Source organism: Gekko japonicus, unplaced genomic scaffold (assembly GCF_001447785.1).
Source record: "Gekko japonicus isolate JY-2015 unplaced genomic scaffold, Gekko_japonicus_V1.1 scaffold258, whole genome shotgun sequence".
NCBI classification, from domain to species: Eukaryota; Metazoa; Chordata; class Lepidosauria; order Squamata; family Gekkonidae; genus Gekko; species Gekko japonicus.
The window spans coordinates 882,447-906,362 of NW_015164190.1; the positions used below are offsets into that span (position 1 = coordinate 882,447).

At 43.4% G+C, this 23,916-nt stretch overlaps 2 protein-coding genes across 4 annotated transcripts in view; one reads left to right on the forward strand and one right to left on the reverse strand.

Annotated features, from left to right (window-relative positions):
* Positions 1–6,603: 6,603 nt before the first annotated feature.
* On the reverse strand, positions 6,604–21,714 carry LOC107107916 (syncoilin-like). 3 transcript variants are annotated; one of them, XM_015408280.1, is made up of 12 exons: positions 21,570–21,714; positions 20,718–20,784; positions 18,013–18,046; positions 17,191–17,339; positions 16,626–16,707; positions 15,699–15,879; positions 15,069–15,136; positions 14,653–14,729; positions 12,055–12,155; positions 10,461–10,555; positions 9,906–10,037; positions 6,604–8,594 (listed from the first exon to the last, which is right to left on the reverse strand). In XM_015408280.1, exons 1-12 carry the CDS (start codon positions 21,584–21,586, stop codon positions 8,455–8,457), a joined length of 1,143 nt encoding a protein of 380 aa, XP_015263766.1. In that variant the 5' UTR covers positions 21,587–21,714; the 3' UTR covers positions 6,604–8,454. The 3 variants fall into 3 exon arrangements, with proteins under 3 accessions (XP_015263766.1, XP_015263767.1, XP_015263768.1); XM_015408281.1 differs by lacking the exon at positions 21,570–21,714 and adding an exon at positions 21,223–21,537; XM_015408282.1 differs by having other exon boundaries at positions 8,516–8,594; positions 9,894–10,037.
* Positions 21,715–21,860: 146 nt separating this feature from the next.
* MMACHC (methylmalonic aciduria (cobalamin deficiency) cblC type, with homocystinuria) overlaps positions 21,861–23,916 on the forward strand; it is a 23,382-nt gene continuing 21,326 nt past the window's right edge. Inside the window, 1 exon segment of the mRNA XM_015408286.1 lies at positions 21,861–22,025. Within this exon segment, the coding sequence (XP_015263772.1) occupies positions 21,945–22,025 (81 nt within the window). The 5' untranslated portion in view covers positions 21,861–21,944.

The following is a 23,916-nucleotide window of genomic DNA, read 5'->3' on the forward strand; positions in this document are numbered from 1 at the left end:
TTTTATTATAAAATGTACAAATAAAAATGCATTTGTTGTTTTCAGATACCTTATTTTCCTTGTTTGGAAATTCTTTGTTGTAGATTTGCTGAGATTATGTGATTGCTATAATTTACATCAGTTTAGATCCCAATAAATTCAAAATTCCTGTCCTTTTCACGGGGCTGCTATTGTCCCCTAACACCTTTCATGAAATAGGAAGCAGCACAGATAATATGGAAAAAAGCTGATGAGTGCCCTGGAAACAAAAGACAGAAACCTGCATCTTTACAGTTATACCTTGCTTTTCTCCCCAACTTACATCATTGGGCTGCGGTCAGACGTGCAGTTTGATCTGCTGTTGCCCCATGTCTAATTAATCCAGGTTATTTTGTAACAGAATACTGATCAGACTCACCCCTTTTGGCACTAGGGCTCCCAAGTCTTGCCAAACCGCAGCGGGGGATCGCATCTCTTTGCAGAATCCCTGCCGCGAGGACGGCAAGATGCGTTGCACCCGCCGTCGCCAGGACATGACGCTACGCGTCACTCTGGCAACGGGGCTGTTTGGAGCCCTGAACAACTTCGTATCATCCGCAAATTTTGCCACTTCACTGCTTACTCCCAACTCCAAATCATTAATGAATAAGTTAAAAAGCAGTGGACCAAGTACTGATCCCTGTGGTACCCCACTGCTTACCACCCTCCACTGAGATAATTGCCCATTTATACTCACTCTCTGTTTTCTATTAATTAGCCAGTTTTTGATCCATAAAAGGACTTGTTCTTTTACCCCATGATTTTTTAGCTTACTTAGGAGCCTTTGATGAGGAACTTTATCAAAAGCTTTCTGGAAGTCAAGGTAAACAATATCTATTGGATCCCCCTTGTCCACATGTTTGTTCACCCCCTCAAAGAACACTAACAGGTTAGTGAGACAAGATCTTCCCTTACAGAACCCATGCTGAATCTGTCTCAATAGGTTTTGTTCATCTATGTGCCTACTAATTCTTTCCTTAATAATGGTTTCCACCAATTTACCCGGCATCGACATCAGACTGACTGGCCTGTAATTTCCCGGATCTCCTCTGGAACCCTTTTTAAAGATGGGAGTGACATTAGCTACCTTCCAGTCCTCAGGAATGGAAGCAGATTTTAAGGAAAAATTACATATTATTGTAAGAAGATACACAAGTTCACATTTGAGTTCTTTCAGAACTCTCGGATGTATGCCATCTGGGCCTGGTGATTTATCAGTTTTTAAGTTGTCTATCAGTTTTAGGACCTCCTCTCTCATCACCTCAATCTGATTCAGGTCTTTCAACACCCCTCCCGAACTCAGCGGCTCTGGAGTGGGCAAGCACCTCTCATCTTCCACAGTGAAGACGGAGGCAAAAAATGCATTTAGCTTATCACCCTTCAGTACTCCTTTTACCCCTTGGTCATCCAAGGGCCCTACTGCCTCCCTGGCTGGTTCCCTGCTTCTAATGTATTTTAAGAAAGTTTTATTGTTGGTTTTTACGTTTTTTGCTATATGCTCCTCATATTCCCTTTTTGCCTGCCTGACCACAGATTTGAATTTTATTTGCCATAGCCTGTGTTCCGTTTTATCAGCCTCACTGTGACTAGCTTTCCGCTGCTTAAAGGAATCCTTTTTACCTTTTACAGCTTCCATTACTTTGTTTGTTAACCATGCAGGCTTTTTCCTAGACCTGTTTGTGCCTTTCCTAACCTGCGAAATATATATTTTTTTGAGCTTCTGGATCGTAGTTTTAAATAGTTTCCAAGCTTCCCCAGTGGTTTTGACCCTTTCTACTTTTCCTTTCAGTTTCCTCCCCACATGTCCCCTCATATCAGAGAAGTTACCCCTTTTAAAGTTAAAAGTGGTTGTGTCAGTCTTTTTGGCCAATTCCCTATTTATACAAATGTTGAACTCAACAACATTATGATCACTGTTCCCAAGTGGTGCAATCACTTTTACATCTCTCACCAGATCTTGAGCGTTACTTAGGACCAAATCAAGGATCACCTATCCCCTGGTAGGTTCCGTGACCATCTGCTCCATAGCACAGTCATTTAGAGTGTCTAGAAACTCAATCTCTTTTTCTCGACTAGAACACATATTGACCCAATCAATGTGTGGGTAGTTAAAATCACCTATTACGATACAGTGTTTTTGTCTAGCTGTGTATGATTCTGCGGATGTGGCCTTTGGTCGTCAAGTACTGCAGTCAGCTCTGTCTGCGGATGACAACCACCCACCCAGTTCTTAGGGGACATTGTTCTGGGAGGTCCCACAAGATGGCCCCCACCTCAGAGGGAGAACGAGCATTGGTACTCACCATGAAGGGTCCTTCTCCTCTGAGGTCTGGAGGACATCTTGGCCCTCCCAGGTCGTCATCCTTTCCGCAGACTACCGACAGCAGGTTGGCGACCAGACAGAAAGAGAGGGAGAGTAAAGGGAGATTCTAAGAGAGAGAGGACGCAAATTCAATCTACATTGCAGAAAGAGAGTTCTTGCCTTGTCCTTTTTTCTTCTCTTGTTCTTCCTGTTCCAGTTAATGTTACTCTGTTGTTTTAAGTTCTTTCTCCTGTAACATAGTTTAATGCATTGCTTTTCGGAGCACCGGAACTGAGCCAAGGGTGACTCCCACCAAAGGAAACAGGAAGAAGTTGAACTTAGTCCTGCCTCCCTGATGATGTCCTCCAGACCTCAGAGGAGAAGGCCCCTTTATGAGTACCAATGGTCATTCACTGCCACCCTCCTCCTCTAAACTTTTCAATTAACCCCTTCCCCAAAGCATAGAAAAAAGCTGAAGTACAGAGGCGTCTTTCTTTGAAAGTTCTTATAAAGAAAGTTTTGAGCAGCCCCTGTGGAAGAGAGGGAGAGAGGTGTGAATATGCAGTTATGTGCACATTGCTAACTAGTAATAAAATGGCAGCTGGAAAACAAGAGACAAGTCAGACCTGCTGAGGGCTTGGGTGTGCAACAGAGCGACCAGACAATAGGAAATCTATTTTGGAACCAGCTCAGACCAACAGGGCTGGACTTTCCCAGGCATCAAAGAAACATGCAGTAAAGGGGGGGAATGGGCCACAGACGACTGGGGCATGACAGACAGAAGGGAACAGCAACAGCAACAGATCAAACTGCACATCTGATCACAGCCATTCTTCCTTTCTCCATTTTATCTTCACAACTATAACCCTGTGTGGGAGGTTAGGCTGAGAATGGTCCAAGATCACCCAGCAAGCTTCCATAGCACAGCAGGAAGCAGGAATTTGAACCTCTGTCTCTGAGATCCTAGCCCAACTGTAACCATTCCACAATACTGGCAGGGTTGGGTGTCTTTCTCTTTAGTGAGGGGGAAAGTGCTATGATGCAGTTTGAAACCTCTCTAGAAATTCTAATGCATAGTGGGAATTTTGAAAACCTCCCCTAAGTGGCTAGAGTTGCAACCATATCACTAGACAAGCTTAGGTCTGCCAACTCTGGGTTGGGAAATTACTGGGGATTTGGGAGGGAGCCTGGGAAGGGGAGGGACAGCAGCGGGGTAGAATTCCAGAGAGGTCCACCCTCTGCTTTCTCTAGAGGAGCTGGTCTCTAGTCTGGAGATCAATTGTAATTCCTGGAGATCTCCAGACTCCAACTGGAGGTTGGCAGCCCTGCTAGAAACCCAACACTGCTGATAGGATCAGGCTGCATGGCTTCCTTGTAACTTTTTACTCTGATGCGTGCCCCTGAGATTGGTGAGACTCATCACCCCTGAAATAAATTTTTAGAACTGAAGACCCAATTCCCAGTGATCATGCCCAGGAAGGGGTTGAGGGAGGCACAGTCCCTGCTCAGTGTTTCCGTGTCCCCTTCAAAGGAGTTATACCCCTAGTTTGGAAATGAGTGGATTTTGATGTTGCAGCTTCCCCGTGGGGGCTGGGTCGAAAAGGTATTTGAGGTTTCCCTGCACAACGAAGGAAAACTGTCAGTGGCAGAACAGGCAAGGCCAACTCCGTCTATTTCCCTTTTGAAGGCAGAACAAGCCTCTGATGATCCTTTCTGGGTTGTTTTTTTTAAATTAATTCCAGACTCAGCATAATTATGTTCAGTAATAAGAGGCAAGAAATCTATCTGTGTAGTTACCTTTGAAGTGAAAAATGGGTGGGGCACAAAATCCAGATAAAAAGAGATCAGCTCCTGCAACCTAGCCACTTCCTCATGGGAGTGTGTCTGTGGTAAAACAATAAAACGAGGACAAACTATACACAATATAAAGGCAAGCAAAGCCAGCCAGCACTGGAAATCATTTGCTCAGGGAAGAAGCTTGAGGTCATTTAGCTGGAAGGGTGTTTTGTTTGTAAAGTATACCACTAGAAAATAAATTCTCTCAATAAGATCATTATGCTGTGTTGGCTACTGCCAGTTCCCATGAAATTTGACTTTGGATATGCCCATATGGCTTAGTCATCCCCTTAGTAAACATGAGACTGCTTATATCTACCTCAAATATTAGCTTTGAAGAACCTATTATTTTTATTTCTTCTTAGATGCATTAAACATTTAATATATGGATGTACTCTACAGGCACATGACATTGGCCATGACAGCAAATATGTTCACTGGCACATATGTGATGTGGCTCCAAACTCAAGAGTAATTTTACCTAGCAACAAATTTATAGGCAGAGCTGGCCTAAGAGCCATCTGAACACTGTGCTCCCCTCATCACATTGCAAGAGATTTCAGCCCATCCCTTTTGGGTGCTGTTTCTTTGCTGATCCAAGCAGCTGTTTGACTAGCTTGCATATAGTCAGGGCTGTTGAATTTATAGGCAGCCAAACTTAAAATGTTGCAGAATATACTTTAATATTTGCCTAGGAAGGACAACAGTGAGGGGGAAGGGAACATGATAGGTCTTGTAAAATTATGCATGGTTTGGGAAAATGGTGAGTTTTTTATTCCTGTGTTCTCGCGATACCAAAATTTGAGAGGTGCAATGGAGTAGATCTGGGACAGAAAAGAATATGCTGTTCCCCCAGAATGTAATTAACATGCAGGATTCACTGCTACAAATATCAATAACCTTTAGAGCTCTCTGAAAGAAGGCTAGACAAATTCATAGAGGATAAATCTATCAATGACTATTAGTTCAAAACGGCATCCAAGTGCTGATGCTGGAAGGCAATAGTGGGAGAAATGTCCTGATGTAGGCTTTCTAGAGGAATATTTTACACTTATGGGAAACAGGCTAATGAATCAGATTCACCCTTGGTCTGATTCAGCAGAACCTAAGATTTACCAGAGAGATAAAAGGTTGCTCACACAAGTTTTGGGGTTGCATAATGCTTTGCTTAGGGGCAACTGCTTTTCTCTATTAAGAGCAGTTGAACCAACCCAGATTTTACTCTAAATCCAAAGAAGCCAAAGCACTAGAAAACCAGCTCCACTGGGCAAACTGGAGCCAAACAAACCACACGGTGTTACATAAGGCTATATCACTCAATAGAAGCAGCCACAGGGTTTTATTTCAAGCCAATACTCATACTGAGATTTGAGTTATTTTTAGAGATGATTCAAAGGTCACAGCCAGATGGAAAGTTCCATTTTCCCCCCAACATAGCCTTAGTAATCAAAGTTTTAAACAAATGAGAAATCTGCCTACTGAATCTGTGAGCCTTATCAGCTCCCACTTGCTCCAAACCCTAACATCATACTTTTTTTGGGACACAATAAAATGGACAGCAAAACTGAGATGTGCAACTCAAGCATTCTTTTTAGAGAGAAGCTGCATAAAACATTTTCTTGTTCCTTGTGTATTAAGGGGTACAGCTCATAGTCAAATTCCCCTAGAAGTTGTGCTTGTTTCCTTTTAATATCAGTGATTTCAATGTTAGATTTTCACTCTCAGGATCTCAAATAGCAGTCTGTCTTCCAGTCAGCAGGCTACTTGAGTACACAGTGCAAACAACAATAAAGCTTCGGTGGCAATAATTATAAAGACCAGTCTCCAAGACGTATAGCACCCTTGTGCTGCTGTTCTTTTCTGGATAACGAGAATGCCTTCCTTTTCTTGATGCATGTTAAAATGCCAAGCCAAAGAAGAAAAGAGATTGGATTTATACCCCGCCCTTCACTACCCGAAGGTGTCTCAGAGTGGCTTACAAACTCCTTTCCCTTCCCCTCCCCACAACAGACACCCTGTGAGGTAGGTGGGGCTAAGAGAGCTCTGACAGAAACTGCACTTTTTCAAGGACAGCTCTTATCAGAACTACGGCTTGCCCAAGGTCATCCAGCCAGGTGCAAGTGGAGGAGGGGGGAATCAAACCCGGTTCTCCCAGATTAGAGTCCACACACTTAACTACTACATCAAACTGTAGATATTCTGTCTTGCATTAAACTGCCACAGTGCAATACCCTTAGAGTAGGGTTACCATTCCCCCGATGGGGGTGGGGGTTTACCCGCTTTCGGGGCTCTCAATCCACTGGCCCCAATGCAGCGGGCGGGGGAACACCACTCACACCAACGTGCCTGGCACAATGATGTCACCCAGAGGTAACATTATCATGTAGGGCACATTGTGGGGGACACAGTCTATCATAGAGTTTTTCCTCAAATGATTGAGCATTCCCCTGCAACGTGCCCAGCATGATGACGTCACTTCCAGGTGATGTTATCACAGCACGTGCGCCAAAAGCTCCAGGGGACAAAGAGGGAGCCCCCCACTGACAGCCAGGTAAGACCTGGCAAACCTACCTTAGAGGGACACTATAATGCAGGAACTCAACTGGTAAAGCAGATAATTCCTGTTATACTTAATCATGGTGCACTGAAATCACTCAGGAAGTTAAAAGAGGGAATTTGGCTACCTCAAACTTTATTCCATACATACATCCTTTCCATTTATCAAAGCTTAAATTCTATCAGATACCAGTGTCAAGTGAACCATGCACCAGTCAAATTTGCTTGCGAACACAGGATTTGTCACCCAAACACAGTTATTTACACATAAAAACAAGCCTGTGTGTTATAAACTGGAGCAGATGGCATTTGCCCAGCACTTTGAACCAAGAAAGAACATCTGTTGATCTAATCCTGTGGGCTAATTTCTCTCCTTTTCCCCATCTTTAATTCTTTTTCTTTCCAAAGAGAGTTTTTCTTGAAATTAGATATGCTGCCTGCTCCAGCCGGTTCTCCCAAGATTTCCACGCAGGCTTGCTTCTTGAACAGTATTTGGAAGTATAAGACACAACTTTGTGCAATGTGCTGATGTGACCACACACATGAAATCCAGGTAACTACATTACACAGGCAGATTATGATTGTGGTGAGGACTCTGAATCCATTGTAATGAACTGGTACTATTCATCTGAACCTCGGCAAGGTGAAGATGCAGTTGTAACAGCTGCAATTTTAGGACAAATAAGCCATCCTGTCACCACAAAGCCCACATTAGGTATTTCAAAGTTAAACAGAAGGGTCCTATACCAAATTGCACATCCATGCCTGTTATTTCTTTCCAGATTTTAATCAGTAGGACCACCAGAGTTCTGTCTGGGGCAGAAAGGACACTGATAAGTGTGTCATTTTGCCATATATTTTTATTTAGGAAACTGTACATTCCCGCCCCCCAACCTGACCCTCAGAAGTGACACCATCACTCAGGCAAATATGTATTTAGGGAGGTAGATACCACAGTCTATTCCTCCTCAGCACAACAATTCTGTGTGTATAAACAGGCTAGACTTCCACAGTACTTCCTAAACATCCCCTCCTGGTCTTAGGTGGAAGACCCTATGGGGGCATGTCACTAAAACATTTTACTGGGCTGTAATGTACATCCAGCAGCAGTAAGACTGTGCTTGACACTTGACAGTACATATAGGACATCACTCACTGTCCCAATAAGGCTAATTTAGTCCATCAGAAGAAGCAAGTATGTACTGCTTCCTTTCCTCCTCATTTTGCATCAAGCGTGCTGAATGCAGACAGGAAGATGTTTTGTGGACACAGTCGGTTCAACAGACTGACAGAAATGCCTCCAGGTGGATTAGTCTGAACTGAGCACCACACAGTCTGATTTGCAAGGAAACAAACAAATCATGATCTTAAACTGTGCACACATTTAACATGGCAAAATATGGATATTATGAATTACTAGTTCTTGAAAGTCTTAACATGAACTCCTTTCCCTTACAAGCACACACACAGGAAACAGCAACTTAACTGTTCTTTTCTGGAAAGTAAAGCAAGAAGCCATTGGACAAGACAAACACACAGCATTATTGAACAGATTCAAGCCCCCACATCATTCTTTAATGTACTAACATTGTTTGAGTTACACACCAAGCTAAAACCACTTTCTGTCTCAGGTTGCATCTGTACAAAAACCAGCTCAGCATACAGGGGAGCACACCATAAGTTTCTCTTCTCTTTAAAATTTTTATAAGCTAGAAAGAATGATCCAGTCTTTTGGAGAAGCTTTATAGGTCACTCAAGCTCAGCTCAGGCAGACTGGTGGACAGCCCACTGTTAAGTTCTGCTCCCTCCAACATGCTACTAGCCTTCCCTCCAGGGGTGCTCTTCTCCATCTCCAAGCTAGGTATGGAAATCTCATTGTCATCTAAAAATACAAAACAGAGCAATTAGCCCATCACTCTGACCTTGATTAACACATACCCACCATGCAGCACAAGACAATACACACCCACATCACCAAATCAGCATTTTGCCCTTTACATTTTATTGCAAGTGATGCTGAAATAGTTCAGTGATCAAGAGCTCCAGAAGACCCTGCAGGAACAAAACTATAACTTGTTTCCCTTTGGAAAACTCAAAGGGTTGCTTCATATGACTGCCATACTAGAGTTCAAATTCTTAGGGCAAAGGGACTCCATGAAATCATTCTAGGAAAGGTGCATAAACCAGCCTGAATGCCCAAAGCAAGATCTACTAGAATCGGCTCCTTCACACAGAGTGAATCAGCAGGATTCATGTAGTGAAAAATGCAAATGCAAAGCGGTTTAATAGACCACCACAACCTCTCCAAATACCATTCACAAGAATTAAGCATCTTAATCAAATAGGGCGTGAGTTTCCCAGAATAGAATGTTAAGCTCTTTATTCCCCAAACTGGAGTATTCACAACACAGTTATTGATGAAACAAAAACTAAAATTCCAGGAACAAATATGTGAATGAAATACGGCAAAGAATATCAGAGGGCATAAAACCAGATGCGAGGACCAAGGATGTGAGTGTGCACATGAGCATGCACACACACAAACACATCCTGCATCATGGGTCTCACGATGGATAACCAAAAATTTTATATAATGATACAGGCAGTTGCCTCATTTCCCAGTTTAACAAGAAACAGTGGCTGTATCAATCCAGTCCAGATCCTTGCAAAGTTACTTTAGGCTTTTACAGATCGGTGGGAGGACTAAAAAAAAAGATACCGAGGGAGCTGACATAAAATTGCAAGACTGAAGACGTAAAGCTCCAAACCTATGGAAAGATGTAAGGAGTAAGTCTATTACACTCAACAAAACGTATTTCTGAGTAAACATGTATACAATTAGGTTGCATAAACCATGAGGATGAACAGAAGTTACACAAAAAGTAGAAACCCTGCCTAGCATTCTTTTGGTTTCTGAGCTGTAGCAGATTCCTGCATATTTTTAAACTTCTTCACAGCCATGAGGGCCAAAAATCTACTGCATTCTGGATTCTGTGACTGACATTGCACAGGTTCTCTGAACGAAAGTTTTTCTGCATCACTGCCATGTCAGAATAGCACTCCACTGGGGGGGAAGTTGCCCTCCTCCCATTGCAAGGTAAACTAGTAAAGAAATTCCAGGCCTGAACATCCTCACATCTTTACAGAAAAGAAATAATGCTGTTCAGAAAATTCCAATTACTTCAAGTCGCACCAGCAAGTTCTGCAATTTCTGGTTCACTGAAGAGTTCATCTGAGCTGACATCAGTGAGACTGAGCTCGGAAGCTGAATCATCACACAGAAAGGATGACAAGATATCGTCATACTGTAATCCGTTCCTTTTTTCTAGGAGACAAATATCCAAAGATTAGGAAGACTACCGGCTCATTGCCCAGTTTCCCAATGACTTAACACCAGCAACATCAGCTGAAAGGCTGCCCTTCTAATTGTACAAAGCTCTAATGGCCTGGCAGCAAACTGTATGTACAACAGAAGCTTTGCACATGTTCTCCCTTTCCCTCCCCTTTCGGTTTTTATTGTTTTCATAAACATAAAAAGGTTTATACAAATGAGAGTACCTCTTCTATACAGTTTTGGAATGTGCACTACAAGCTTACTCTGTTACACATGTTAACTGGAGATTGTAGCGGTTGTCAAATCATGTACTTTGAATGCACATTCATGCCACATTTCACATTCAACCATGCCCACTCCTTCCTAGCCAAACATTATTTCCATACAGGATGTGTTCTAAGAACCAGCACTCACTCCGGCGAATGCTTTCCTCCCTCAGTGGCACAGCACACAGCTTGTCCCCAGCATGCAGACTTTTCACTTGTTCTCTTAAGCTGGTAACTGTGGATCTGATTAAAACAAATGTAAAAAACAAGAAAAACATATCAGTGATTGAGGGAAGCACGTGTGTAACAGAGAAAACACCACATCTTTTTTTTATTATGTTTACAAAATTTATACCCTGCCTTTCTGCCCTGATCAGAGCCACCAAGGTGGCTAACAGATTAAAAACATACATATTAAAAATACATCTTAAACACTATTTTAAAAACCTTAAACACTTGAAACCAAGCTAAAACACACATACAATACAATAAAAATACACGCACATAAAAACAATAATTAAAACATAAAGGCAGGAAGGAGGGATCACTGAGGGAGTGCCAGACCAAAAAAAAAAAAGTCTTCACTTGTTGGAGGAGGATGGCAACAGAAGGAGACAGGCAAGTCTATCTCGGGAGTTACAGAGTTTTGGTCCCATGAGTGAGAAGTCTCCCTCCTGGGTTGCTATCCATCTAATCTCAGGAGGCGGGGGCACCTAAAGCAGGACCTCAGGAGGTGATAATAGAATTTGGGTAGCTTCGTAAGGGAGCAGGCACTGCAGACAGACAGTCCCTAAGGGCTACTGAGAGTGGATACAGTCAACTATACATTGGACACAGTGAAAGGAGTAGTCAGTGGTACATATAGGCAGAGAAGGAATGAACAGTTTCGTGAAATCCAACTGCTGGGAATGATGAAGCAAGGAAGCCATAACTGACTGTAATGAGCCAGGACAGCTGGATTGACTTGAAGAACAGATTCAGAATGAGTTTGCAGAAGTGTTGCCTGCTTAGAATCAGTCACAATTTTGAGAGTAAGAGCAACCAGAGAGAAAAGACAGTATGAGTTCTTCTGGATTCAATCAACCATCCTACGAATGATTAACTATCAGCCCTATTAACCTGGCTGATGACAATTGTCAGAGCAAAAGACACTTCTTTACTCAAGAGATTAATTCCAAAGACCATGCCACTCCAGCCAATTTATGAGGCCAAGGCATACTGCAGGTTAAAGGCAAAAATAACAGAATTATTCTACACACAGAGAGAGAAAAAGAATATGGCGTGACAGCACTTCACCACAGTGAATAAAAAAGTGGAAAGAGAAGACTTAAGATGAGAGTTTGAGGTGACATGTCTTATGAGGAGCAGGCAATTTAACTTATTAGTCATCCCTCTTTAAGCAGCACCAAGGGCTTCAAACTTAGGGAGTGGCATGGATCATAAGTCAGAAAACTTCTGAAGTGGTAGCATATGGATCACCATCGTTTAGTGCCAATTTTAGGAAGAATAATGTAGTAACAATCCCTCTAGTGGACTGCTGATTGCTTGCCATAAAGTTGAGAGGCTATTTCCCTTGTCTCTCATGCCTTCTTCTGAATGGGACAAACCGGAGACATACAATTTAGTACACGGGTACATCTGAATCCTGAATTCAGTATAGCACTTGCATATAATTCTGACATTAGCAGCGACAGAGACATATGCCCACTGCAGCACATAAAGCATAGCACATGTTCCCCTACTTGACGTTACTGAGTTCCTGCCGGGTGCCCTGCGACTCACTCCTAGCTCTGTCCAAATTCTGAGTCTGAGTTTTATGACTGTTCATCAGATCTTCCAGCATCTAGGAACAAGAATGAACATGGACAGCCCTGGTTGTAACTCAATATTTTTTTTAAAAAAGGTTGGTTTTTTAAACAATGAATTGCATTCCCATTACATCTTTCCTCCTTAAAATCTTATGAGCAATTGTTGTTAAACAGAACTATGCAATGTCTCACTAAAATCCGCCTGAGAATGTCAGCCATCGCCTACAAGCCAACAGTAGAGTGGCAAACTACACCTGTGTCCACACTCCCACTGCCACAATGTGTTATCTTTCACAGGCCAAGGAAACACAATATAGCCCTTTAGTGGCAGTCTTCATGATAACATCCCAGCCTTAAGGAGAGCCCCAGGGACAGATGCCTTAACACAGTTGGAGAACCAGTAGTGTTTAAGAGGACGCATGTGCCCTGTCCTTTGGGGGGGTGGGGAGTGAGACAGGCAACTGCTTCAGTCTGTGCATATGTTTCCCTCACCCTCACTCATAGTCTCTCTCTTCTGGTATTAAGTCTTGCAGAAAGAGTGCACAGGGACTGAGATTGAATCACATGGTAGGACAGGTTGGAATAAACTGTTGACCCAGCAGTGCTAGAAGCTGTACACCACTACTGGTACATACACTGAATGCTTGACATCAGCTTCACCAGTTGGTCTGAGGCTCATGAAGACCACTAGGTGTGGCAATGATTGGGCAAGGCATTCCAATGCTCCTGGGGAGGGGAAAGTATAGCGGTGGGACTAGGCATGGAGATAAGGGAAGGGGGGGAGAAGTATAATGGCTTGGCCTCCTTCCAGCCCAAATGTTGCTGTTGGCGGCATTTGACATGGTCAACCACCAGTTACTGATCCACCGCCTTGTCGACACAGGAGTTCAGGGATCTGCCTTACAATGGCTTGCCTCGTTTCTTTGAGGTCAGGGACAAAGGGTGGCACTAGGGGAACAATTATCCCAAAGGCACCCACTAAACTATGGAGTGCCTCAAGGGGCAGTGCTCTCCCTGGTGCTATTTAACATCTATATGCACCCCCTTGCTCAGATTGCCTGGAGGCATGGGCTGGGTTGTCACTAATATGCAGATGACACCCAGCTCTATCTGCTGTTGGGTGGCCAGTCTGACTCTAAACCAGAAGATCTGGACCGGGCATTACAAGCCGTGGCTGGTTGGCTTAGACTGAGCCAACTGAAACTGAATCCGACGAAGATGGAGGTCCTGTGCCTGAGTCAGGGCGGTTCAAGGGTAGGGATCCCACTCCCGAACTTCGATGGGGCACTGCTGGTGCCAGCGCTGGAGGTTAGAAGCTTGGGAGTGCTCCTGGACGCCTCCCTAACAATGGAGGCCCAGGGAGTAGCCACTGCCAAGTCAGTCTTCTACCATCTTCGGCTGATCAAGCAGCTGGTTCCCTTCCTCAACTGCAACGACTTTGCAACAGTGCCACGCGATGGTCACCTCGAGACTGGACTACTGTAATGCTCTCTACATGGGGCTGCCCTTGTTGCAAATCTGGAAGCTGCAGCTAGTGCAAAATGCAGCAGCTAGGCTCCTGATGGGCCTCCCTTTGAGGGAGCACATCCAGCCTGCCCTGAAGGCACTGCACTGGCTGCCGATAGCATACCGGATTCGCTTCAAGGTGCTGGTTCTTACGTTTAAAGCCCTTTATGGCCAGGGGCTGACATACCTGAGGGACCACCTTTCCCCATATGTACCCCAGCGAGCACTGCATTCAGGGTCTCAACATCAATTGACCCTTCCGGGCCCCAAAGACATCAGACTGGCAACAATCAGAGCCAGGGCCTTCTGGGTGGCGGCTCCATACTGGTGGAACAAGCTCCCAGAAGAGATCAGGGCCCTGCGGGACCTTTTACAGTTCCGCAGGGCCTGCAAGACAAGCTCTTCCGCCAGGCTTTTGGTTAAGGAGCCACCACCATTAACACCACCAACAACAACATTATCACTAAAGATAGTTAACGATTTAAGACACAGCCCATGCCCTGATTCCACCGTTACAGTCTGTGCCTGCCACATATATATGATAAAGATTGAGAAACTGATAAGGCAGACCGGAGATTATATTAACATAACTGTTACCGCCATCTCTAAGTATTACTTTACAACTAGCTAGCACTTTATGATATCAGATTGTTTTATATGGTTTACCTATGTTATAATAGTTTTTATGTTTTATCCTTTGAAAGCCACCCTGAGCTTGATTTGGTGGGGAGGGCGGGGTATAAATCAAATAAATAAATAAAATATTAGAGAGTGGAAGTAAGAGCCACTGGGTGAGTGGAGCAGAGTGGAAGTGACCAGCTACAGACATCTGTTACAGTCATTCATATTTTAGCTGCACCATCATCCAATTCTTTGCCTTCCTCACTAGTCTTCTTATGATGCCCTTTACCCGTCTTGTCTAAACTAAATTATGAACACACTGAACAGATATTGCACCCCCCTCTGTGCTGGTCACATTGGCACTAAATTAATGGGTAGCAGCAAGCAACTTTCTGAAAACCCTACCTTACAGTACTGACTTTGAGTCCTTCTAATCTCATGAGTTGCAGACATTTGATTGAACAAATCTTCCTCTTGCCGATCTACAAGATGCAATAAGCCATGTCACTGAAAACGCACATGAAGCCATCTTATACAGAATCAGACCATTGGGATCAGTATTGTCTACTCAGACAGGTAGCGTCTCTCCAGGGTCTCAGGTAGAATTTTTCACATCATCTACTGCCTGGTCCTTTTAACTAGAGATGCTGGGGACTGAACCTGGGACCTTCTGCATGCCAAGCAGAGGCTCTTCCACTGAGCCATGGCTCCTCCCCTAAAGTTGGATCCATCTTAATCCTTTCCCCATCAGACATACAGGGCAAGGGCTCTCTAGCTCAACAGTAATGATAGAAAAGAACTGAAAGGTGCAGGAACATCACCAAGTTTTTTTTTCAGCTGCTCCATCTCTCTTCTGATGGACTCACATTCTCGCCATAGGACTTTTTTGCTAGAGAAGATGTAAAATAGAACCATTAGTAACCAGACCACAATTAGTTTCTGGAAATTCAGCTGATGTTTCAAAATGTTGTCACTATGTCCTGAAATGTAGCAAACTGACTGCCATTCTGATGCCTGGAGAGCTAACAAACTAAAAGTTAACCATACCACCTATCTGGGTCCCCACAGCCTAGAAATGAGCCGAAGAGGCAACAATTCTGCATGACTAATTTCAAGTGGCAGCTACAGCAGCAACTTTTATTTCTTGCAAAGCAATTCAGCTCAAGCAAACTGACACATACCATCGTATATTCAAACTGTGTGAGACAGGATGCCTGACTAGATGGACCACTGGTCTGATCCAGCAGGGCTCTTCTGATGATGAACTGCCTAAAAATTGTGCTTTAATTCTCCATGCCGTGCTATGAACACAGCCTTATTCCAGCAGTTTGGTTTTTCTGCAGATGGTACCAGGAAAAGCAATACCATTAGATAGCCCCCAGCCCCAATCCTCTCTAATATTAACTGTGGATTAATTCAAAAAGCTTTTGTTTGATAACCCAAATGCTAACCTCTCCAACATTTCTTGAACAAGGCCAGGGCTGGAATATAGATCAGGGGTGCAGTCACCATCTGACTGCTGAAACATCTGCTGCCGAAGACTATGGACTTCACTCTTTAGCCCTTCCTTCCTCTGTCCCAGCTCCGACTCCAAGCCACCATGGGGGCTCTGCTGCAGTCGATCCACCTCCTCTGCAATAACAAGCAGCACAGGAGGAAGATATTAGCTAGTAACATACCCCTAGATTTGTGCAATGGACAAAGGGCTAAGGGAAACAGAGCCATGGAGATATTTCCTCTCATCTGGGTACCAGTCAGTTCCCCACTTTGTCCTCGTGTTTCAGGTATTATGGGTACCATCTTACTCTCTTCTGTGTTTTACCCTGTTTCTGCCCCTTCTTGTCCAAATCATCTCTATTTCTCCTCCCCAAGTTGGTTGGCGCCCACAGACAAGGCTTTCAATCTTTGAGAAACTCATATAATGAGGAAGTCTGTCACATGTGGGCCAAGCTACATTGCTTGTTAGCAACAACAGGTGGAAAAACTGGTGCAATGCTACTGTACAGTTCTGAATTAAGATAGAGGAGGCACAATGGAGACAGTGTCCAGTTCTCATCTTTGCTAGGCTTGTGTAGGCCTTTCCCTGTATTCCTACAAAGATATAGGAAAGGTCTGCAAAAAGCAGACATTTGAAATTCTCCAAGATACTTGAGCCTTATGCTATATAGGCCTGATCTAGAGACGTTGCTTGGTAAATGCAAAGGAGGAAGCCAATTAGTATTCTGACAAGTCAAATTCTATGTTGGGATGGTAAGAGGAGAAAACCTTTGCTCCTTAGAGCTGACAACTAAACCTTTGTTTCAAAGATAGCTTGAACAGTCAAAATGAAGAAGAAAGCATTGAAGAAGAGATGGCAAAACAGGACAAATGCCTGATACCCTCTAAGTGACTGATACTGTGCTGCTGCAGTTCTTTCTCCTGTTTCAGTTGATGTACAGCTCGAGTGAGGGATTCTATGACCTAGAGAGAAATAAATGAGAACTAGAGTCATGGCAAAAGCACAGACAAGGGGGCTCTCAGGATCCAGATGAGAAACATGGAAGCTTAGAAATGCCAGTGCTAAGGACAGACAATCGGTGAGAGAATAACTTTTCTGAACACACTTATGACGAGAGTGCATCCCATCCTTCCTCCGAGGAGCGTAGGGCACTCCCCCCCAGGTTACAAATCTTAAGAGATGAGTCGTGTGGAAAGGCAGAAACTACCATGTGACACTGTCATATTCTACGCTTTGCATGTGCTTTAGCGTAATGTATTGTTATTTATACCTATTCAATTTGTTAAGTTTGAATCCTCCAAGTTTCAGACAACTCCCCACAACAGAGTAAGGTACGGGGGTGGGGGGGGGGGATGTGCACAAGCATATTAACACACACACACCAGAGCAGAGCTAACACAATCCAGTCCATGGCAGAGAAACCAAGTCATGACAGTGATGATTACCTGAGCTTGTGAATGCAGCTGCTTGCTGATGGCTGAGAGCTCCTCAGTGGCCATTCTACAGCAATGGTTAGTAGCACATGTGAAATGCAAGGGTGGTGACTCAGTCAGAACAGCACTCTCTGGGTTTAGTCTGTCCAGCAATAAATCAGCTGCATGATAGAAAGCAACAGATGCGGCAAATTGTTGAGTAGGGAAGCCATCAAGAACTGGAGTACTACTTTATCCGCCTCCACTAATGTTCACTACAAAAAACTGTAGAATGGGAGTTAATTTGCAGTTTTTAAAAGCAAAGCCTACAGTTGATTCTGTTCCCATATGAGTAACAGATTCACAGACACTGCCATTCTATAGGTTCTCATCCTGTTGAATCAGACCAAAGCCCATGCATCCAGCTCAACATTCATTTTCTTTAATGAAGGTGATGTTCTACCCCTATTGTTTGCTCCCACTATCTTCACATTCTAAAATCAGTTAAGAGTTGCCCCATCTAATTTCCAGCAACAGGGATTACAAACTGATCCTGAAACTTCAGACACTATAGGCATTAAATATATTTTCTTTATTTACAGACAATGTTCCCTCTAAGCTGTGGAGTCTTGTGAGCAAAAATTCTACTTTGTGAGCTACTGGCATTAAAGTTGTGAGTGAGCGATTTGGCTGCTGCATGATTTAGTTTGCTCTGGAGCCATCCTTCCTGAGCTAAGATAAAAATGTGTGAGCCGGAGGCTAAAAAACTGTGAGCTAGCTCACACTAACTCAGCTTAGAGGGAACACTGTTTACAGATGCTTCGGAAATAGCTAGTACAAGCCAGTCATTCTTACCTTTGGAAGTTATGCTGGCTGGGTTCAGACGATGCTATACCAGAAACAGAATAAAGATGAAATAATAATGTTTCAACCATTTCTCTTGGAAACATAGCTCTTTTTTAAAAATATATTTTTATTGGATTTTCCCCAAAAAACCAAAATCAAACACACATATATAGTTATACAAATATATACGGATGAGCATACAGCCACTTTCCCATCAATGTTTAGTACCTAAAATTTCCTTCCTAACCCTACAAGCTCATTTTCCAATCATACAATTTACTCCATTTTTTTCCAAAGGAATGTTCATCTTTCCCTTTTAGTATACATGATAATTTGTCCATTTTGGCGACATCAAGTAGTTTTTGTATAACCTCTGTCCTATCTGGAACTCTGTCCATTTTCCAGTATTTGGCATAAAGTATTCTAGCTGCCGTTATACAATGTAACAACAGATTTTTCTCTATTTTCCCATATATCTCTGGGATCATGTTAAATAGAAACAGTTCTGGTTCCAGTGGTATTATGACACCCGTAATTTCTTTTAACATTTTATCAATCACCCTCCAATAGTCCTTAGCTTTACTGCACGTCCACCACATATGGAAATACGTGCCTACATTCTGCTTGCATTTCCAACATATGTTAGAGACTGTTCTGGAGTACTTTGCTAGTCTGACTGGGTCAGACCCAGTCGGAAACATAGCTCTAAACATTGCTTCCTCTGAGGGACCCTGCAACAAACCCAAGTTAACATGCACTGAGGGAGAAAATTGAGCAAAAGGCAAAATATTTTGTTGTTGTTAATACAGCACCTTCAATGTGCATATAACAAAAACAGGCTAAGACTGTCAGCACAGACTTACAATGCCATGTTTTTCAGGTGTTACCAGCAACTGTCATTCAACAGGTCAGCTGAATAAAGATCAAAGCAAACATTCTTTAAAAATACACCTTAATGATCAATGGGCCCATGGAAAGAACTGCTTCCGAGACGATAGGCTAATTCTTTGAAATTGCTTCTGGCTGGATAGTTAAGTCAACACCCAAGCCATGTAATCATTTACAGTAGAAACCAATTGGAGCAATTTCAGCTCATTGCATAGTACAAGGGAGATGGGATATGGCAACTAGACAGGTGATGGCCCAGAAAAAAAACCTGGAAAAATTGGTGGAGGTTTTTCCCCCTCAGTGAGTCAGTCCCCAAGGGATTAAAAAAAAAATTCCAGTAGAAAAAATGGAAATGTTGGGAGAGCTGAAAAACACTAGAATGAAATGTTCTCTCTTTTGTAACAAGTGAAATGCTTTTTAAGATATGGTTTTAATTCCCCAAAACGTAAAGTATGAATAGATTTATCTACAGCATTTAAGAATGCTCATTCTCATGCATACTGTAGATATATACAACATATTTTCAAGGTTTAAATGCAACTAATTTGGTCCATAATTAATGATATAATATATACGGCAACCACTATTGAAAAGTTTAGCATTTTATGTTGCTAATCCTATCGAGACTGTTTCTGTCCATGTCCTTTAATTTGCTGCAACACTTTTGTTTTATACTTTCATTTTTTTCTCCTCTATCAGATGGCAAAAATTAAGATAGCTGTGCTAAGGTAGCATGGGTACAGTAATTTCCAGTTTCTGCCCTTAGTACTGAGAGTGTATTCATAATTATGCTTATGGAAAACTAAGGCACTTACACTATTAAATTTCATGAATATGCCAAACAGCACAATTTTATTTACTAAGTTATAAATTTAGAGTCAAGTTTAAGAAGATAAATCTTCCAAACTGACCCAAAATGATCATAATAAACAGGAGAGGAAGAGGAAGGAATATAAACATTAAATATTAATATTAGCTGATTTTTAGATGCCAAAAGGCAAGCCATTGCCAAAGGACCTTAAAGGTGGAGGCAAAATTGCAGTACACTTTATGGAAGTCAATATCAAGCATGATAGTCCAGTCCTCCACTGGAGTAACCTCTATTATTTGAGAGAATAGCATTTAAGAGTATAGGAAATGTTAAATTGAGTAAAATATGCTTAAACTGGATAAGTATTACATAGACTTCAAATTTCAAAAAAAAAACACCTGACACCCCCCTGCCCAGTTTGCAGTAAACTTACATCTTACAGCAACCAGTTTTTCCTGTCAAAAATTAAGATCAGAATCCTGACACAAATTAAGCAGGGAATAAAAGAAAGACTGTAAAGCCAGAGTTGCAATGAAGAAGGCATGGTTAAGCCACAGCAGAGATGAGATGGTAGTTATTTTGCATTTTGTACAACATCTACGTAAGATACCGTCTATTTATTCTATGAATCCCTTAAATTTGACTTCAATATCTTGTCCAGATCACCAGATAGAACCCATAACGATTGAATTTGTGCTGCTCCTGAACAGCAACTATACTGTTAATTTATATCTTTTTACCATGTTGTCAACCTACTAGGCTTTCAGGAACTACAAAAAAACAGCTAATTTTAACAATTACCACCAAAAACCTCAGCAGGTTCTTGAAAGCCACTAAAGAATAGTTCTAACTACCAGCATCTTTTTCCCTATCACAGGCAGAAGCCACAGTCAAGGTCATTTTATGTCAACATTCCCTTTATCAGCACAAAATGGGGGGGGGGAATAGAACAGGCTCAGACTTTCTTCATCTGGGAAGATAAACAAGTCAGATGTTCCTCTGCAAGTGAACTTGCCTTAACTTTGGCCATGTTGGCATCTGTTGCACTCAGTATAGAGTTTAGCTCTGTGTCCCAGTTCATCCTGTTGGCAAAAAGATGTTTTAGTAATTCACTGGTTACCAATTTGCATCCTAGGAGCACTTGGCAAACAAGTTTGACCACTAGAAAGTAGAGTGTTGAGTATGCTTACAAAAACAGTAAGCAAAAGCTTCCCTCAACCTATGTCTCACAAGCATCTTGCATAGCTCCGTTGTATGTAGTTTTAAGCCCAGAATCAGAATCCTGCAAAACACACACCATAAAGCACAACTCTCAAAGAACACTGCTTCAGAAAGGCCAGACAGGTATGAATCTGTTAATGAGGGGCTGTGGCTCTCCAGAGCATCAGAGAAAGGCGTTTCCTAGCTCCTGCTGCCTTCATTTGAAGATGCCAGGCACTGAACCTGGGATCTTCTGCACGCTAAAAGCAGAACACCACAATTTCCCAAGTAGTGTGTATTGCAGGTGCGCCCAGCTTTACCTTCATCTATACACCCCCACAATCCATCAAGACCGTGGCTACTGGCAATTCTTCTAAAACCTCCTTAGCAGGGCAGCGACACGCCCTAGAGTGCTTTGTGACAGGTCAGAAACTCTTCACTTGCTTTGTGAATGCAGCCCCCGGCCAGCCCCCGGTGCTCGCAGCTCAGAGGGCTCATACCGCCAACTCCTTCACTAGGGGGTTTAAACAGGGGCGAAGGTCCCCCCTCCCTCCGGCAGCCTCGTCTATAGCGGCGGAAGCTCAACCCAAAAACAAACGAAACCTAACGAGGGGCGAGGAAGGGGGAAAAGATACGTCGGCCTAGCCCAAGAAAGGCCTCACACGACCTGATTGTTTCCGCCATAGAGATTCAAACGCGCAGTCCGACAGCCATTCAAAGCACGAGGCAAATGCCACCTTCCGCTACGCCGCAAAGACTTCTGGCGGTGGAAGTCCTAAAGGCATACTAATCCTTACAAACAGGATCCTTTATGGAACTACATTTCCCAATAGATATTACGCCACAGAACCCGTGGAACTTTGGGAGAAATTGAAAAGCAAGCCTCCCTTCATGCATCACGCTCAGCAATTAGCGATCAATCGGTAAGAGTTTTTTTTAATAAAAAAAACATGGCTGAAGGGCGCGTGCCTTTCATGAAGGTACGGCTCTGGCGTGCCTCACAGGAAACTACGTTACCCATGGTGCTCAGCGCCTAGGTGCCATGGAGAAGCGTGTGGCGCATCTGGAGAAGAGGATCAGTAGCCCCTTGGAGCGTCTGGGGTTTGAGATTCATCCTTTCAAGGTACCGCAGGTGTAGCGGGGTGTCTGTTTCTTGGCACCATAAGTCTAACCAGAGAGATGGTGTCATTATCAGTGCACCGAAGCAATTTCTTGATATGATTTGACCTAACACTGATCTCTGTGATTTTATGTATTTTGATTACATTATTCTGCTGATCCACGTGGTGCCACGTTGAGACATGATATCAAATCTGCTTTGTGCTATGATGAGTTCAGATTACTACTGTTACATTATTACTTCTCTTCCTCGTACAACACCATATTCCCCCCTGAAATTCCTGCCATTATTATTTACTAGCTTAATACATTACTACTTAAACTGTGTGGCTTTGTTACACTCAGGGTATTTAGAAACCCACACATAGGTTAGTATATTGTTTTTCTTCTGCAGGCTTAAAGAGCAGCCCTAAACAGGTATACTCATAATTGGATTCAGGTTTATCAAATGGGGCATACTTCCAGGAACCTGTTCTTAGGCCTGTACTGTATGTCACACAACATTCACATGTGTCACAAATGACATAAGCATTGACATGCACTTTCTAGTGTTGCTTATGAAAATGATGTGTTACATAAGGTAAGTGCTATGTCACACTGTTGCTAATAGTAACATCATTTTGTTTCACCATAACTTTGCTACTGCAAAACAATCATGCAGCCATAGTTTTTGATGTGTAGGAATAGTGATTCTTAATAGACGAAAGCTTCACAAAGTTACAAAAAGGCACTATTTGAACATATTCAGCTTGGTCTTGTGATCAAACGTGATCCGTACCAGATTCTTGTTCCAAATAACTACAAAGGCTATAACAATATTTTTCTTCTTTTTCATTTTGCTTGTTGGGATCTGGATACATGGGTTGCTGTTTTTTTTAAAATGATAAAAGGAACACCTCTGGCTTTAAGCAAGGGATTCACTCAGTGGTTATTGCTAGGCAAACACAGTATTCCAGTCTTCGAATTTCTGTGAGTGGAAAGGCAGGGGGAGGGGGCTTGGCCTTTTCCAGGCCTGTTTTGGCCGTTGAGGGCCAGACCTGATTGCCAGCTCCAAGTTGGGAAATTCCTGGAGATTTTGTGGTGGAGTCTGAGGAGGGCAGGGTCTGAGGAGGGCAGGGTTTGTGGAGGGTAGAGGCCTCAGTCAGATATAGCACCATTTTCTCCAGGGGGATGGTTGTCTTGAGTTCAGTTATAATTCTGGAAGATCTCCATGTCCCACCTGGAGAACAGCAAGCCACACCTGGGAGCAAACTCTGGGTGACTTGATACTAACTGACTTGCATGACTCAGGCCCCTGCCACACGGCAGGGAATCCACGAGGTAAAGCGCGGCTAAATAGAGCCGCTCCAACGTTGAGACGCTGCGGCGGGATCCCACGGATCCCCTGGCCGCAGCGCCTCTCCTCCCCGGCAAGAGCAGACGCCGGGGAGGACGAGCCAGATGGGAGGGGGAGGCTGCCGAACTGCGCATGCCCGAGCATGCGCAGTACGGCCGGGGGCCGGGATGCGGCGGCGCAAGGACGCGCCGCCGATCCCACGGCCGGCTTGGGGCGCCCCAGACGATTGCTACCACCTAGATAGGTGGTTCGTCTTTGCAGCGGGGTATTGCCATTTGGGCCGGATCAGGGACGGAGACGGCACGCTCACCAGATGTTGAGGTGAGATCGCGCCTGTTTGCTCCGCTGTGGAAGTTCACTGGGTGATTGTGGACCAGTCACATACTTTCAGCCTGACTTATGTCACCGGGTTGTGTGGGTAAAAAGGAAGAGTATAATGTGAGCTGCTTTGGTCCCCATTGTGGAGAAAGGTGGGGTATATATTGAGTATAGCCGAAGATGGTAGATAGATAAAAGATAGATTGGTGAATGACTAAGAAGGAGAGGATGAGGTAGGGAA